An 18,134-nucleotide genomic window follows, 5' to 3' on the forward strand; every position below is an offset into this window, starting at 1 on the left:
AGACTTCATAGCAGGAGGGCGGGCGGGCCAGCCGTGCAGAAGGCATGGGCCGAGGTGCCCCGGGCTGGGGGACAGGATGGGCTGCAGTTCTGCCCACCATGCCCGCAGACCTGCTCTCCGCGGCTGAGCAGCGCAGAGGGAGCCAGCACCCAATGCCCTGTGCCCTGCAGCAGTGAGCAGGCTCTGGCAGGCCAGCGGTGGGCGGAAATGTTCCAGAAAGAGAGAAACTATCTCATGAAGAAAGGGCAGAGGCCTTTGGAAACCTCTTCATAAGTAGAAAAGCAGCCCATAGTGGATAGGTAGCCAAATGTCTTCACTTATCTGGGGGATGGGCAGGTTAGGCCCCACGTTGGGCGCCATATGTCAGTCAGAGTTCAGGGCGCCAGTATGCCAGGATAGCTTCGCAGCGGGAAACAGACGATCAGGGACACATGGCTGAGCAGAGAAGCATTATTTCTTTATTCACAAGCGAACAATTCAAAAAACTAATCTAACCTAGTCATAACACAATCCTGTCCTGCCTTTTTCTCCTCCAGCCGAAGAGTCCACAACCCAGGAAGTATGTAGGATAGGGGGCGGGGAGAAGCAAGAAGAGCAAAAAGGCAAGGACTAAACCAAAATCTCCTTGAGGCAGGGGGAGTAAGACCAAACCAATGTAACAGAATGACCATGTAAATAGACCACAACATCAAGCAATGTAACAGAAGGGATCCCAGAAGCAGAACTAGAAGCATACCAACAGAAAATATTTTAAAAATATTTTTTAAAATATTAAAAATATTTTTGAGGAACCAGCTTGTTGTTTTCCATAGACTCTGTTTCATTCTACTTTCTTGTTAACAAGAGTTCCAGTTTTCTACGTACTAGCCTATATTTATCTTCTTTTTTTTCTTTTGTTAAATCTTTTTGTTTTTTTCTTTTTTAATTATTTTATTTATTCCCTTTTGTTGCCCTTGTTGTTTATTGTTGTAATTATTGTTGTTGTTACTGATGTCATTGTTGTTGGATAGGACAGAGAGAAATGGAGAGAGGAGAGGAAGACAGAGAGGAGGAGAGAAAGATAGAGACCTGGAGACCTGCTTCAAAGCCTGTGAAGCAACTCCCCTCCAGGTGGGGAGCCGGGGCTTGAACCGGGATCCTTATGCCGGTTTTTGTGCTTTGCGCCATGTGCACTTAACCCATCTTTTGTTAAATCTTATAGTAGCCATACTGATAGTGTGAGATAATATCTTGATGTTTTTGATTTGCAATTTCGCTGGTGATACTGAAAATATTACTATTTTTCTAACTGTTACTGTCATCCCTCCAAACAAATGTCACACACCAAATAGGTGTTCTTCCATGTGATGATTTCTGAATAATATGTATTAGTCTCTTTTTTTTTCTGTGATTTCAAATACCTGTAGAAAAACTATATTTTTCTGATTCTTATGAAAGTCTGAATTTGAGCCCTGGGTATGTAATGATTCTCTAAAAATATGTGAGGTGTAGTCAACACAGCTGAGATAGGAAGAGATTATCAACCCCCTCTGCACCCCCCCCCCCAATTAGAATTAGTTCCAGCATCTATAGATTCCCCAAGGCCTCACTTTCATGCTTCCCTGCATTCCTTCCTTCTTAGGTACAAGCCTCGGGAGAAGTTGAAGGTGAACTTTGGCACTCCTGAGTTCCTTGCCCCAGAAGTGGTGAATTATGAGTTTGTCTCATTCCCTACGGACATGTGGAGTGTGGGAGTCATCATTTATATGCTGTGAGTGTCCGTCGACCCAGCCCCAGCTAGGATGGACTCTTAGTTTGGGTATCTTTAAAAAACAGCAAAAATTTAAATGTGAGTCATTTATTGCGGGGTGATATTCCCAGGAAACACCAACAGGGGGATGGGGAAGTAAGACGGAGAAGGAAGGAATCCAGTCAACTGTATGCCATGGAGTCAGTAAACAAGTTTATTCTGGGTGAGAGGAGCTCTGCCATTCATCTTGGATCATCGACTCAGAGTTATTCCAAAAGGCAATGGAATTATATATTTATCCACCAACTCTTATAAACTATTGCTTGTGGGCTGGTTCCAGGAATATTAATTCTTTCAGAATGGGTGAAAAGGATAGTTTCAACAAAGAAATAAATGTGGGTGCTTTGGGCAAGCAGGGCTGGAGTGCACTGAAACAGAAGCGAGGAGTAGATCAGGACATACAGTCTTTTGCTTCATTTGATCTTGCCACTCAAAGTCTGTAGGCTGGGGAAGCAGACCCAGGATGGTCTGAGTGGTAATATGGGTACAGACTAGACACTCTTTCTTGTCTATGAGCTTTTCTTGGCTATTTCTCAGAGACCCAGAAAAGTTATGCCTATTGTTTTTGCTATAATTGTTACCCCATGCCCCTAAATTGTGTGTGTGTGTGTGTGTGTGTGTGTGTTACACCAAGTGGGAGGAGTTCAAAGCTGAAAACCAGCCAGTTAGGGTGACTTGCCTCTTCTTCCTGATTCTGAAGGACCCTAATTAAGCCAATTTCCCTTTGACGCCTTAGTTATGTGCAGATTCTAAAGCAATCTGGCTATCTCAGACACATGGTAAGCGATCTCTAGTTTCTAAATAAAAAAAAAAACTTATTTCATATGAAATAAGAGTTTCATATAAGAAATGGAGAGAGAAAAATCAGAGCATCACTCTGATACATGCAGTGCCAGGGATTGCACTGGGGACTCAGACATTCAAATCCTGTGTTGTACCATTTGAGATTTTTATTTTATTGCCACCAGAGTTTTTGTGCCTGCACAATGAGCCCACCATTCCTGTTAGCCATTTTTCCTTTTCTCCCCCTACATTATGATAGAGACAGAGAAATAGGGTGAGAAAGGAAAAGAGAGATAGAGGAGCGATACTTGCAGCCTGAAGCTTCCTCCCTGCTGTTATGGACCAGGGCATAAAATCTAGGTCCTCTCACCAGTGTGTTCTGTAGCCTTGCCTCTCCAGAGCCTCAACTCTACCACACTAGGGAAAGACAGAAAACAGGCTGGGGGTATCGATCAACTTGTCAATACCCATGTCCTGTGGAGAAACAATTACAGAAGGCAGAACTTCTACCTTCTGCACCCTGAAAAGAATTTTGGTCCATACTCCCAGAGGATAAAGAATAGGGAAGTTTCCAATGGAGGGGATGGGACTCAGAACTCTGGTGGTAGGAACTGTATGGATTTATATCTTTATTGTCATACAATATTGTAAACCAACATTAAATCACTAGTAATAACTACATAAATAAAAATAAAAGCAAATCATAAGTAAAACTAGAGCTGGGGATTATCAAGAAAACAAAATCAAAACAAAACAAATAAAAAAAATGCATCCTCAAGTATGGTAACTTTTAAGATTTACTGGTGGGAGTCAGGTTGTAGCACAGCAGGTTAAGAGCATGTGGTGCAAAGCACAAGGACCGGAATAAGGATCCCGGTTCGAACCACGGCTCCCCACCTGCAGGGGAGTTGCTCCACAGGTGGTTAAGGAGATCTGAAGGTGTCTTTCTCTCCCCCTCTCTGTCTTCCCCTCCTCTCTTCATTTCTCTGTCTTATCTAACAACGATGACATCAATAACAACAACAATAACTACAATAACAATGAAAAACAACAAGGGCAACAAAAGGGAAAATAAATATAAAAAAAAATTAAAAAAAAAAAGATTTACTGGCTACACCTCCATCTGGTCCCAAAAACTATTTTTAACTAAATGGACCTACTGGATTAGGCCCTAATTTATGCTTTAAAATTCAGATTAAGGTAAAGAAGTGAACAGGATAGAGAACATCTTCAAACACTCTTCCTGACTCCCATTTTTCAGTCCTTCACTTCTTCCCCCTAACAAAATGCACTGGACTATATATATCCTGTGAAGAAGTGATAGATATGCTTTTCTGTTATGCCACCAATCTTTATGCTTACAAGATTCCAGCATCTCTGGTAGGCACTTCTTTCTTTTTTCCAAAGACAGGATGAGAGACAGAGAGGAAAGGAGGAAAGGAGGGAGAGAGGGAGAAAGGAAGAGGGAAAAGGAGGAGAGGGAGAGATAGAAAGATACCACAGCATTCCTCCTCTATTTTTGCATGGTGTTCGCTTGTGGTGGTCAGGGGGATTGAACTTGGATCCTTGTGCATGGTAAACTGTTTTACCAGTTGACTTCTCTCCTGGCCTGTATATATTCCTTTTGAATTCTGTTGGTTCTAATTAGTTCTGCTTGATAGACTCCTTTCTGTCCTTCAATGTTGGCAGATGTGACTTCTGCACACTGACAGGCCTTTCTTTCCTCTGTAGACTCAGTGGTTTATCCCCATTTCTAGGGGAAACAGATGCAGAGACCATGAACTTCATTGTGAACTGTAGCTGGGATTTTGACACTGACTCATTTGAAGGACTGTCAGAGGAGGCCAGGGACTTCATTTCCCGGTTGCTGGTCAAAGAGAAAAGGTATCATTTCATGCTTATCACTTGTGAACCATTCTGATGACTATAATCTGAGGAGGCTGTAAGGATTGAGCTGGTACTGGGCTTTCTCTGGGCCAGGTCTATCCAGGATTTCTTAGTCTGCTCTTACTCTGGAGCACAAAAAAGGGCAGGAAAAGGAAATAAACTAAAACAAACAAAAAAAACCACACACACAAAGAATGTGTAATATAAAACCTAGATGAAGTTTTAGAAAGAACCAAGCTTCCAAATTAGCACCAAAAGGTTTCCAAATTGTTATTTTTAGTAGTTTCATATTGAAAAGAAGTTGAAATATGCAGATTTTTTTTTACCCAGAATAAAGGCTATAAAACTTAAATTTTATTTTTATGTTACAAAGAGACCAGAACATTGCTCTGTCATATGTGATACTGGCATTTGTTCATATGTGTTCTGTCTGCTAAGCCACACCTGACTGACCTCACTTCTTTTTTTAAATATATTTTTTAGTATTTTTATTTACTTATTATTGGATAGAGACAGAGAAACTGAGAGGAGAGGGGGAGATAGAGAGGAAGAGAGACAGAGAGATTCCTACAGTCCTCCTTCACCACTCCTGAAGCTTTCTGCTTGCACGTGGGGGCCAGGGGCTTGAACCTGGGTCCTTGAGCACTGTAATGTGTGTGCTTAACCAAGTGCACCACCGCCTGGCCCCTGATCTTATTTCTTGATAATGAAGTTCTACTAAAATTTCAGCAGTAATACTCAAGTACTGAGTAAAGCCATTGGATCTTCTGATATACAGAAACATATAATAGTAATACTGCAGATGACCCCAAGTAAGCCTCAAATCTAGACACTAAGACCTGACTTTAACTGTTTTGTTTCTATTTTTTCTAAATTCTCTTTTTAAAAATGTATTTATTGGGTGAAATAGATAGCATAATGGTTATGCAAAAAGACTCACATGCCTGAGGCTCCAAAATCCCAAGTTCAGTCCCCTATACCACCATAAAACCGAGCTGAGTAATGATTTGGCTAAAATACATATTTTGGAGCCTAAGGATGTTCTTCCTGGACCAAAGACTAAAGACTTTCCATGCTATTTTCCATACAGACTGCACCAGCTTGCTTTCCCACCACAGTGTACCAGAGTTTATCTCCACATATTCAACAATGTTTGTCATTTTCTGTTTTGTTGATATGAACTATTCTCACAGGTGTGAGGTGATAGCTCATTGTAATCGATTTGTATTTAATGGTAAGTGATGTAGAGCATTTTTTCATATGCTTGTAGGCCAGCTAAATGGCACTGAGAAAACTGGATCAGCCACATGAAAGAAAGAGAGGAAGGGAAAAAGAAAGAAAAAGAAAGCAAGGAAGGAAGGAAGGAAGGGAGAAACTAAACCATCAATTAACACCATGCACCAAAATTAACTCAAAGTGGATTAAAGACTTAGACAGTAGACCTGAAACTATAAAATACTGATGCATAGGAGACGTCACAGGTGAAACACTTCAGGACCTTAACACCAGGGAAACTGAAGAACGGAAATACTAAAAATAGTTTTTTATTTGTAAACACAAGAAATAAAAAGGCAACCAAATAACTTAAAGAAGATATTTACATGCTACACATATGACAAGAAATTGATATGAAATGTGATTATAACAAAATTAAACAGCATAACAATAAAACAAAAACAGTATTAAGTAACAATTATTGAGGAAATGATATGGATAGTCTCTAAATATGTCTAATTTAGATGAACAAGTTGACATTATTCTCTGGAAAGATAAATGAAACTCACGTCTGGGGTCGGGCGGTGGCGCAGTGGGTTAAGCACATGTGGCGCAAAGCGCAGGGACCGGCGTAAGGATCCCGGTTCGAGCCCCCGGCTCCCCACCTGCAGGGGAGTCGCTTCACAGGCGGTGAAGCAGGTCTGCAGGTGTCTGTCTTTCTCTCCCCTTCTCTGTCTTCCCCTCCTCTCTCCATTTCTCTCTGTCCTATCCAACAACGAATTGTGTCAACAAGGGCAATAATAATAACCACAACAAAGCTACAACAAGGGCAACAAAAGGGGGAAAAAATGGCCTCCAGGAGCGGTGGATTCATGGTGCAGGCACCGAGCCCAGCAATAACCCTGGAGGAGGAAAGAAAAAAAAAAAAAGAAAGAAAGAAAAAAAAAATTTATTCCCTTTTGTTGCCTTTGTTGTTTATTGTTGTTATTGATGTCATTGTTGTTGGATAGGACAGAGAGAAATAGAGAGAGGAGGGGAAGACAGAGGGGAGACAAAGATAGACACCTGCAGACCTGCTTCACCACTTGCCACTTGTGAAATGACTTCCCTGCAAGTGGGGAGCCAGGGGCTGGAACCAGGATCCTTAAGCCTGTCCTTGCGCTTTGCATCACGTGTGCTTAACTCGCTGTGCTACCGCCCGACTCCCAAGTCTTTTAATTCTTTAAAAATTTTTTTTGTATTATCTTTATTTATTGGATAGAGCCAGTCAGAAATTGAAAGGGAACGGGGTGATAGGGAGAGAGACAGAGACACCTACAACACTGCTTTACCACTTGCACAGCTTTGCCCCTGCAGGTGGGGACCCGGGGTTCTAACCCTGGTCCTTGCACATTGTAACATGTGCGCTCAACCAGGTGTGCCACCACCCAGCCCCCCTTTACTTTTTTTTTAACTTCTTTTTTTAAATTATTATTATTATTATTTTGTTTATAAAAAGGAAACAATGACTAAACAATAGGATAAGAGGGGTACAACTCCACACAGTTCCCACCACCAGAACTCTGTATCCCATCCCCACCCTTGATAGCTTTCCTATTCTTTAACCCTCTGGGAGTATGGAACCAAGGTCATTGTGGGATGCAGAAGGTAGAAAGTCTGGCTTTTGTAATTGCTTCCCTGCTGAACATGGGTGATGACAGGTCGATCTATACTCCCAGCCTGCCTCTCTCTTTCCCTAGTGGGGCAGGGTTCTGGGGAATTGGAGCTCCAGGAGTGGTGTAGGGCACAGCTGTCTTTCCTATGTACTACCTCAGTTCCCTGGCTTTCTCTGGGAGGTGGTGATTAATCACTGGAATATATTTCCTCTATAAAGGACAGAGAACATTTTGCTGATTACTTTCTTGCAGGGGAATTTCAGACATAAGTCTTTTTAGTATGCAGTATGATTTATGCCTACTGACTCAGGTTTCCTACTGAACTGAATACATTTTTGGACAGAGAATAGACAACCTCACTTAAAAATTTCAACTGCTGAGAGTCCGGCGGTAGCGCAGTGGGTTAAGCACATGTAGTGTGAAGCGCAAGGGCTGGTGTAAGAATCCCGGTTGGAGCCCCCGGCTCCGCACCTGCAGGGGAGTCACTTCACAAGCAGTGAAGCAGGTCTGCCTGCAGGTGTCTATCTTTCTCTCCCCCTCTCTGTCTTCCCTTCCTCTCTCCATTTCTCTCCTATCTAACAAGGGCGACATCAATAATGTTGTTACAAAATTAACTACAACAACAACAAAAAAAAGGGCAACAAAAGCGAAAATAAATATTTAAAAAAGATTTTAAAAAATTTCAACTGCTATTTTATTTTATAGCTGCAGAATGAGTGCCACACAGTGCCTGAAACATGAGTGGTTGAATAATTTGCCTGCCAAAGCTTTAAAATCTAACGTTCGTCTCAAATCTCAACTATTGCTGCAGAAATACATGGCTCAGAGGAAATGGAAGGTAATTGTTTCCTTCTGGTAAAGGCAGCATTTGGCTTAAAAATTCCACAGACCAAAACTGACTGGTGTAGGAGTAGGATTTTGTTCATATATTTGTAAACTCTAGAGTAATGGAATGAAATCTGAACATGGTTTTTTTTTTTATGCATTGACATTTTTATATCTATTTTTTCCCTGATTACTAAAATGAACCAGTATTGAAACAGTAAACAGATGCAATATTGTAGGCCTCTCCAATGCCAATCACCTGCACTTTCCCATCCCTCAGAGGCAAAAACCTTGCCACGTCACAAACTTTGCTCATTTGCATGTGCTATTTTCTGTTTCAGAGGCCTGAACATAGGTTTTTAAAGGCAACAGTAGTAAAGTGTTTATTGGTAAAAGTTTATAGCTTTCGACCTGATTCCTCTAGATTTTAGAAATAAAGAGCATCAGAAGTCATATGCTTTAAGTTTGTTTCCTGAGCACTGCTCAGCTCTGGTTTATGATGATGCTGGGGACTGAATCTGGGCCCTTTAGTGCCTCAGGCTTCAAAACCTTATTTTGCATAACGATTATGCTTTCTCCCCAGCCTCAGCTTTAAGTTTTATTTATAAGAGAACTCTTGATAGCATGAACATAAATATCTGTCTTAAAAACATTTGTCCTCCAGAGAAGTGACTTTCCAACATTTTGATACTGATTCAAATCTTACTAAGAAAATGTTCTTTTGTTGTTTCTTTTTAAATCAACTGATCTAAAAATACGCTTTTCTGTTTTTTTTTTATCCTTCCCTCAAGAAACATTTTTACGTGGTGACTGCTGCCAACAGGTTAAGGAAATTTCCAACCTGTCCTTAATCTTCAACTCTGCAAGTGCTTCCATAGACCTAGGAATTGAAACCAGTGATCAAGTGATGACTTAAAAGTCTAAGTGATCTCTCCTTTTGATGACTGATCCCACTTATTTTGTATAAAAGGTTATGGCTGTTGCTTCCCTTGTGGATGAAAAGGTGACTAAAGTGACCCATGGATATTTTTTCTGCCTTATAATAGACTATTGCATTTATTTCCCAAGTATGCCAACTTTTGGTTATAAGTATAGGCATGTTTCTACTTTGCAAATGTCAAATTTGAATTCTATATGGGGTAATCTCACTAATGCACAGAAATTGAGAAATAAGAACAGAAAGGGGAAACACAAAGCAGAACTTGGATTTGGTTTGGTGTATTCACCAAAGCAAAGGACTTTGGGGATAGTGGTGGGGATTTCAGGTCCTGGTAAATGATGGTGGAGGAGAACCTAGGCGGGGGGTGAAGGTGTTTTGCAGAAAACTGAGAAATGTTACACATATCTACAACTGTATTTACTGTAAACCATTAATCCCCCAATAAAAAAATAAAAATACTGAATTCTAAATTTTCTCTTATTAAAGAATTCAGTAGACACTGGACATGTTATTTGGTGTTATCCCTTCAAGTACAAAGAGTCCCTAGAATTTAGCTTGCTCAGTGTGAGCTGATGTTTTCTTAACTTCTTTATTTTTAAATATTTATGTATTCCCTTTTGTTGTCCTTATTGTTTTATTGTTGTAGTTTTATTAATGTTGTTGTTGTTGGATAGGACAGAGAGAAATGGAGAGAGGAGGTGAAGACAGAGAGGGGGAGAGAAAGACAGACACTTGCATTCTTGTTTCACCACTTGTGAAGCAACTCCCCCACAGGTGGGGAGCCGGGGCTCAAACCAGGATCCTTATGCCGGTCCTTGTGCTTTGCGCCACGTGTGCTTAACCCGCTGCGCCTCTGTGCAACTCCCATGAGCTGATATTTTAATATATGTAATGTGATATGAATTTGGGATAATGGTCTTCAAATTTGTTTTAGTTTGTGACCACTTTTGAGAATCAACATATATATACTTCTATATTCTTTTACACTTAAAATGTACCAATTGTAACTAAATGGCTAAATCAAAACAATAATAATCTTGAATGTGTTCTTAACACATTAAACAATAAAAATAATCTTTAATGTATTTTTTAAATCAAAACACTAGGACAGTGAGAACAGCTTAATAGTTATGAAAACAACTTTCTTGCCTGAGCAGTGCCTAGTTTCAATCCCCTTGCACCACCATTAGTCAGAACTGGGCAGTGTTCTGGTAAATCTTCTTCTTCTAGCGTTTGCCCTTCTTCCGTAGCCAGTCAACAGGTCAGGTTGAAAGCTGTCAGGAGCTGCTTGTTGCTGGCTTTGAAAGTGACTGGGATCCACGTGGATTCAGTCGGCTAGGAAGGATCGTCAGTTTCCCCAATGAATAGGTACTCACGGGATTCTGGTAAATAAAATAAGTGGTCTGGGAGGTAGCACAGTGGATAAAGCATTAGTTTCTCAAGAATGATGTCCTGAGGGTCGGGCGGTAGCGCAGTGGGTTAAGTGCACTTGGCGCCAAGCACAAAGACCAGTGTAAAGATTCCGGTTCAAGCCCCGGCTCCCTACCTGCAGGGGAGTCGTTTCACAGGCGGTGAAACAGGTCTGCAGGTGTCTCTTTTTCTTCTCCTCTCTGTATTCCCCTCCTCTCTCCATTTCTCTCTGTCCTATCCAACAACGATGAGGTGAAGTCAAGTCTGCTGTATGGCATAATCCCCAGCACCAAGACTGATTGCAAAGCGGAAGTCCTAGACTAAACTGAAGCTATTCATCCTGTTGTTTCCAATTATATTGGTTATTTGAGGACTTATTGGCTATTATGGAAATGCACAAATAATAACTGGGGACAATAAAAAGAGATCCCCAGGGGAAGTACATTGTAACAACAATTATGGCAGTGAGTGTAACAAGACTAAAAATGGCCAAGGAGCAGAAGTTGCTGCACCCATTAGGAGGCTTTCAGAAAAAGAGCTATTTGTCACCACTACAGCTTCCCTATTAGCTGGACTCAGACCAAAAACCAGAACTATGGATGGCTTATAGTTTGAGTGGCAGACTGTGGTTTCCACCTAAATATAAAGAGACCCTATTGCTTACCCTCACCCACAGACCCCCTGCTTCACTTACAGGTATCTATGATATATATATATATATGGAGAGAGAGAGAGATTGATTGTGTAGTTAAATGGATAGAAGTTAGTAAACTTTCATATATGCAAAGGTCAGCCAGAAGAGAGCCCCCATGGTGTGTGCTTACTTTACAACAGAAGATTTTTTCAGGTAGACAGCTTACTAGATATTACAAAAGACTTGGTTTATATGATCTAGTGAGATCCATCCAAGAATGGGTTAAGAAGAAAAGCTGTTAGACTGAGTTACAGGGAGGAATGCTGATTCAAACAGAAGATCAGAACAGGGAGATGGTCAAAACAGATGCTTATTTCAAGGGAAGATTTAGGCTACCCCAGACCAAGGCAACTTTCAAGGAAGATTAGGATACCCTAGACCTAGGAAACTTTCTAAAGAAAACATACCCAGAATAATAATAATGATGTTTAAGGTCATTTAAAAAAAATTTTATATTTATTTATTTATTTGCCCTTTTGTTGCCTTTGTTGTTTTTCATTGTTGATGTAGTTATTTTTGTTGTTATTGATGTCATCGTTGTTAGGACAGAGAGAAATGGAGAGAGGAGGGGAAGACAGAGAGGGGGAGAGAAAGATAAACACACCTGCAGACCTGCTTCACCGGCTGTGAAGCGACTCCCTTGCAGGTGGGGAGCCAGGGCTCGAACCGGGATCCTTACTCTGGTCCTTGCACTTTGTGCCACCTGCACTTAACCGGCTGCACTACCACCGTCCGACTCCCTAGGTTATTCTTGATGGTAATAAAAACAATCATGCATGATGTCAACTATATCCTTGATGTTAATGGAAACAGTCTTACATGATGTCAACTATATCTGGGTAAAAGTTATTTAAATAATAAAGCTCTGCTGAGAGAAAACCAGAGATGCTTCTCTCCTACACCTGAAGCAGCTGACATGTCTCTCACTTCATTATCTCACTGATGGCCCTTTTCCTTCATAAGGTCCCCTAATTACTTTCACCAGGGCCGGCCACTGGCAAACAACAACAATAACTACAACAATAAAAAAAAAAAAAGGCAACAAAAGGAAAAAAACAGCTAAAAAAAAAATGATGTCCTGAGTTTGACTCCTGGCAGCACATGTACCAGAGTGATGTCTGGTTCTTTCCCACTCCTCCTACCTTTCTAATAAATAAATAATAATTTTTATAAAAAAGTAAAATCCCAAGCCTAGACCAGGGAGAACAGAAGCAACCGATAGCACAGCTATATACAAGATGCTGGGTACTACACCCCAAACCCAATCAAAGGGACTTTCCAAAGTTAACCCTATCACCAAACAATGTGATAACAATAACTATCCATTGTCTTCTTGAACCCTAAGACAACAGGAACCTCACATTTCCACTATAGAGCCTATATTTCCCCCAGTCCTAGAACCTTAGGGTGGGGCCCACTTTTCTGCATGCTGCTCTCAATTCAAATCAAGTAATATTGCATCTGCGGATCACTACCTAATCAATGCAACGAGTGCCACCCCAGCATGCTTCAGACCAGAGACTTCAGGTGTGGAATGACAACCCTTCAGCTTCATCACTCGGGTGAGACCTTTCCTTTCATAGTATTCTCTAATTCCATTCCAGGTGTTCCACTCCCCAATAAAGTCCCCAAACCTAGATATAGTCCAGGTCCCCTGAGATAGAGGATAGGTTCACCCGTGCCCATAAACTAGGGGAAAAATATATACCTGAAAGCAGAAGTACACAAGAGCATTCAGGGAATACCCCAACACTTCATCTGCACTATTACAGTCTTTAGGTCCATGATTGTTCAACAATTTGTTTGGCTTTGTATGTTAACTCTCTTTTCAGCCACCAGGTTCCGGATGCCAGCAAGATGCTGACCAGACTTCCCTGGACAGACGACCCCATCAATGTGCACTGGAGCTCCACTTCCTCAGAGCCCCACCCTACTAGGGAAAGAGAGAGACAGGCTGGGAGTATGGATCGACCAGTCAACGCCCATGTTCAGCAGGGAAGCAATTACAGAAGCCAGACCTTCCACCCTCTACCACCCACAACGACCCTGGATCCATACTCCCAGAGAGATAGAGAATGGGAAGGCTATCAGGGGAGGGGGTGGGATGTGGAGATCGGGTTATGGGAATTGTGCGGAACTGTACCCTTCTTATTCTACGGTTTTGTTAATGTCCCCTTTCTTAAATAAAAAAAAAAAAAAAGTAAAATCCCTGTCCAGTCTCCCCAAATTTTGTCTTGTCTTGATAATGGCATTGAATGTTGTCATTTAACTAACTTATAAAATGATCAACAAGGAGTTTTTACTCAAAAGTAAACAATCTTTCTCTGCATTTTTAAAAAAAAAATTACTTATTTATTCCCTTTTACTGACCTTGTTGTTTCATTGTTGTAGTTATTATTGTTTTTGTTATTGATGTTGTTGTTGGTTTTTCTTCATTTCTAATTTGACTTTTGTTGTTATCTGCTTTTAAACTGGACATACAAGAACTGCGTAACTTTTCAGTATTTTTGTACCATAATAAATAAAATGTATTCTTTAAAAATGATCCTTGGGAGTCAGGTGGTAGCGCAGTGGGTTAAGCGCACATGGCACAAAGTGCAAGGAACAGTGTAAGGATCCTGGTTTGAGCCCCCAGCTCCCCACCTGCAGGGGAGTCTGGTCTGCAGGTCTGCAGGTGTCTATCTTTCTCTCCCCCTCTCTACCTTCCCCATCTCTATGATGACATCAATAACAACAATGATAGTAACTATAACAATAAAACAACAAGGGCAATAAAAGGGAATATTTAAAAATAATAAAAAATAAAATGTTTTATAAAAAGAAAGTCTCTAAAAAAACAAATAAAAAAATGTCCTTTTCCCATAGCCACTAAGTCTGAGAAATAGTTCTGTTGCTTTTCTTTTTTGCAAGTTTCTATGCTTTACTATATTCCACACGAGTGAAACCATCTAGTTGTTTACCTCTTAATTTAGTAAGCACAATCACCTCTACTTCCATTCATTTTATCATAAAGAACGTCATGTCATCTTTTTCAGTTAATTACAGGGTAGTATCTGATATTTTTTCCAGTTTTTCTTTAAAGGTTTCTTCCACGCCTTGCCTATAAATAATGCAGCTGTAAACATCGGAGTGCATATATCCCTTTGAATATGTTTTCATGTCCTTTGGCTATATACCTAGGAGTGGTCTTGCTGGATCATAAGGTATTCCCATTTTTGTTTAAAGATATTCCATACTGTTCCCCTAGGGGCTGCACCATTTTGCATTCCCACCAACAATGTGACAGAGTTCCTTTTTCTCCACATCCTCACCAACCCATAGCAACTGCTAACACCAAAACTTTAGAAATCAAGGGACTGTTCCCTGCCCAAGTCAGCATGGGGGACCCAGCTGAGATTAACCTACGTGCAGAGGTTTCTAAATGTTATCTCTTCATTTTATCCAAGTCCTGCCTAGGTTCTGAAGCCATTATAAGGCTCATTGAAAATGATTTTCAGTGGTGTGTTGCACCAAAGTAAAGGACTCTGGGGAGGAGAGGTTCATGTCCTGGAAGTGGACCTACATGGGGGGGTTAGAGTTTTCTGTGGAAAATTGAGAGATGTTACACATGTACCAACTACTGTATTTTACTTTTGACTGTAAACCATTAATCCCCCCACCCCACAGTAAAGGGAAAACGGGTTTAAAAAAATGACTCTCAATCTGGGCTATATCCTATGCTTCTGTAATGGTTGATGATACCTAACTTGACAAACCAACTTTTACAAAACAGGCAAAATTTCTCCATTGTTGCCATTCCCATGGAATGGAGATCTAAACTGTATTCAAATCAATTTCCTCTTTTTGGGGTGTTATTTATAATAGGTAAAGAGTGAGAGGACGTGCTGGAAACCAGGAGATGGGTTCAGGGAAATGCAGAGTGGATTGCTAGGAAGTGACTTCCTAACAAACTCTAGGTTTTGACTAGTCTTCATTATTTAAAATGGGACAGCGGTGTAGGAGGGGATAGAATGTGAGTTCCTAGTCATATTCTTTTATTTTCCAAATTCAGTTTTGGCATACTGATAATAGAATGCTAATATAGTCATGTTCATTCAACCCAATTTGTCAATCTCAGATTGTTCTATCTTTTTGGGATTCACAGTATTACAGATGCAGGCAATTTAGGTTTTGTGGAAACTTCCCTTTCCTTGTTTGAAAAGGGGAGCCTGAATGAGTTTTCCTGGACCCAGAAGTTTTTGAATGCATCTCATAATGTCCATTTCTGTTCTGGGTTCCAAATCTCCACTAAGAGAGATAAAAATAGGTTATTTGGTGCAGCTACTAAGAACAATGAACTCAACTTCTCTGACCCATCGTGGTCAGAGTTAGAAGGAATTATATTAAGTGAGCTAAGTCAGAAAGACAAAGATGAGTATGGGATGATCCCACTCATCAACAGAAGTTAAGAAAGAAGATCAGAAAGGGAAACTAAAAGCAGGATCTGACTAAATTGAAAATAGGGCACCAAAGTAAAAACCCTGGGGTGAGGGGGAGGGTGGACATGCGGCTTCCTGGGCTGGCGGGGGGGTGGGGGTGGATGGCGGGTGGGATGGGACACAATCTTTTGGTGGTGGGAATGGTGTTTATGTACACACCTATTAAATTGTAGTAATATAAATCACTATTTAATTAATATGAGGGGGGGAATTGATTGTACATCTAACAAAGGGACTTTTCAAAGTTAACCCAGTTACCAAATAATGTGATAACAGTAACTATCCATTGTCTTCTTGAACCCTAAGACAGCAGGAACCTCACATTTCCACTATAGAGCCTAAACTTCCCCCAGTCCTGGGACCCTAGGGTAGGGCCAACTTTCCCATATGCTTCTCCCAATTCTTACCAAATAATATTGCATCCGCTGATCGCAACCTAACCAACGCAATGAGTGCCATCCCAGCATACTTCACTTCAGACTGTGTCCAGAGACTTCAGGTGTGGATCGACAGCCCTTCAGCTTCATCACTCGGGTGAGACCTTTCCTTTCATAGTATTCTCTAATTCCATCCCAGGTGGTTCACTTCCTAAACAAAGTCCCAAAACCTAGATATAGACCAGGTTCCAGGAGATAGAGCATATGTTCACACATATCCATAAACTAGGGCAAAATATACCTGAAAGCAGTAGTACACTAGAGTTTGCAGTGAGTACCCCCCAACACTTCATCTCCACTATTCCAACCTTTCGGTCCATGATTCTTCAACAATTTGTTTGGCTTTGTATGTTAACTCTCTTTTCAGCCACCAGGTTCTAGATGCCATCAGGATGCCGACCAGGCTTCCCTGGACTACAGACCCCACCAATGCGTCCTGGAGCTCCACTTCCCCAGAGACTCACCCTACGAGGGAAAGAGAGAGGCAGACTGGGAGTATGGATTGACCAGTCAACGCCCATGTTCAGCGGGGAAGCAATTACAGAAGCCAGACCTTTCACCTTCTGCAACCCACAATGATCCTGGGTCCATGCTCCCAGAGGGATAGAGAATAGGAAAGCTATTGGGGAGGGGATGGGATATGGAGATTGGGTGGCGGGAACTGTGTGGAGTTGTACCCCCCCATCCTATGATTTTGTTAATGTCTCCTTTCTTAAATAAATAAATAAATAGGTTATTTGGGTCAGCGAAGTCACTTGGACAGTAGGCCGCTTTGCCATAACCAGCTTTAAGCCTGGTCTCCATTGCCCCCCACTTCTGTCACTAAAAAAAGGGGGGGAAGTAATTTCTGTCTTCAGCATCAATAGCCCTCCTACACAGACTGCCAGCAGCCAACATTCAGCATTTTGGAAGTGTCCTCAACTCTAGTTAGAAGTGCAGATCCAAAGTGAGCATTTCTTGGACCTAACGGTACAGAGCTGAATCATCCCACATAAAACGGGTAAAAATAAACTGAAGATGCTCAACCCATCCTTAATTACTGTCAACATCCACAATTTAGGTATGAAGCAAATGTCCCTGACCCAATTTGGCAGTGTAACTAATTTCCCAGCATGCAAAAGTCCTTTATATAATTGTTCTGCTCTAGGTTAAAATATTTTACAAAGTATCACAACACCAAAAATTTACTCAAAAATTAAACACACACTTTGTCTTTCTGCAGTGCCAATAGGTTTTATTCACTCATTACCACACAAAGCAAATCCATTAGTTTTAACTTATATAGGCAGGTGCATGGCACAGGGAGAGGAAAGGACTGTTAATGTGATAGAACAATCCCAGATGGGTAAGAACCAGAGACTGAGTCTTAGTCATTAAGGTAACTTCTGCTGGGCTTCCCATGTCAGTCTCTAGGACAGAGATTCAGAGGTTAGGTGACTGTCACATCAGACTGGGGGCAATGTGTATAGTGGTATCTTCATACTTTTTTTTCCCTATGGGCAGAAGTCCAAGGTTCCCAGATATTTTATCATTTCAAGAATGAAATTTTGAGCCTCAGGCACAAATGGTCATAAATGATTTGGGTGTTCACAAACCGTTGTACTTCCTGTAATTTCACTTCCAAGTTAAGTATTCAAAAAGGAATAATTTATGCTCTATTCATGTGGAGTATTGAAAGTCTGTCTCCAGTATCCAAGGCATTCTTTTTAAATATAATTTTTAAATTAAAAAAAATTATTCCCTTTTGTTGTCCTTGTTATTTTATTGTTGTAGTTATTATTGTTGTTATTGATGTCATCATTGTTGGATAGGATAGACAGAAATGGAGAGAGAAGGGAAAGACAGAGAGGGGGAAAGAAAGACTACTGCATACCTGCTTCACCACTTGTGAAGCGACTCCCCTGCAGGTGGGGAGCCGGGGGCTTGAACTGGGATCCTTACGCTGGTCCTTGCCCTTTGCGCCACCTGTGCTTAACCAGCTGCACTACCGCCCAGCTCCCCAAGGCATTCTTATAAGGGCT

The 18,134-nt window shown here is 41.1% G+C and overlaps 2 protein-coding genes across 8 annotated transcripts in view; one reads left to right on the plus strand and one right to left on the minus strand.

Moving 5' to 3' along the window:
• MYLK3 (myosin light chain kinase 3) overlaps positions 1-10,311 on the plus strand; it is a 72,548-nt gene extending 62,237 nt beyond the window's left edge. For 6 of the 7 annotated variants that reach the window (XM_060185628.1, XM_060185627.1, XM_060185625.1 and 3 more), the window contains exons 10-13: positions 1,622-1,750; positions 4,304-4,456; positions 8,035-8,167; positions 8,946-10,311. In XM_060185628.1, coding sequence (XP_060041611.1) covers positions 1,622-1,750; positions 4,304-4,456; positions 8,035-8,167; positions 8,946-9,005 — 475 coding nt within the window. In that variant the 3' untranslated portion in view covers positions 9,006-10,311. The remainder of the gene's footprint in view (positions 1-1,621; positions 1,751-4,303; positions 4,457-8,034; positions 8,168-8,945) is intronic. The other variant, XM_060185626.1, reaches the window with a different exon arrangement.
• Positions 1-18,134, minus strand: part of ORC6 (origin recognition complex subunit 6) — a 62,681-nt gene that overhangs the window by 13,454 nt on the left and 31,093 nt on the right. The window lies entirely within an intron of this gene.

Source organism: Erinaceus europaeus, chromosome 2, assembly GCF_950295315.1.
Source record: "Erinaceus europaeus chromosome 2, mEriEur2.1, whole genome shotgun sequence".
NCBI classification, from domain to species: domain Eukaryota; kingdom Metazoa; phylum Chordata; class Mammalia; order Eulipotyphla; family Erinaceidae; genus Erinaceus; species Erinaceus europaeus.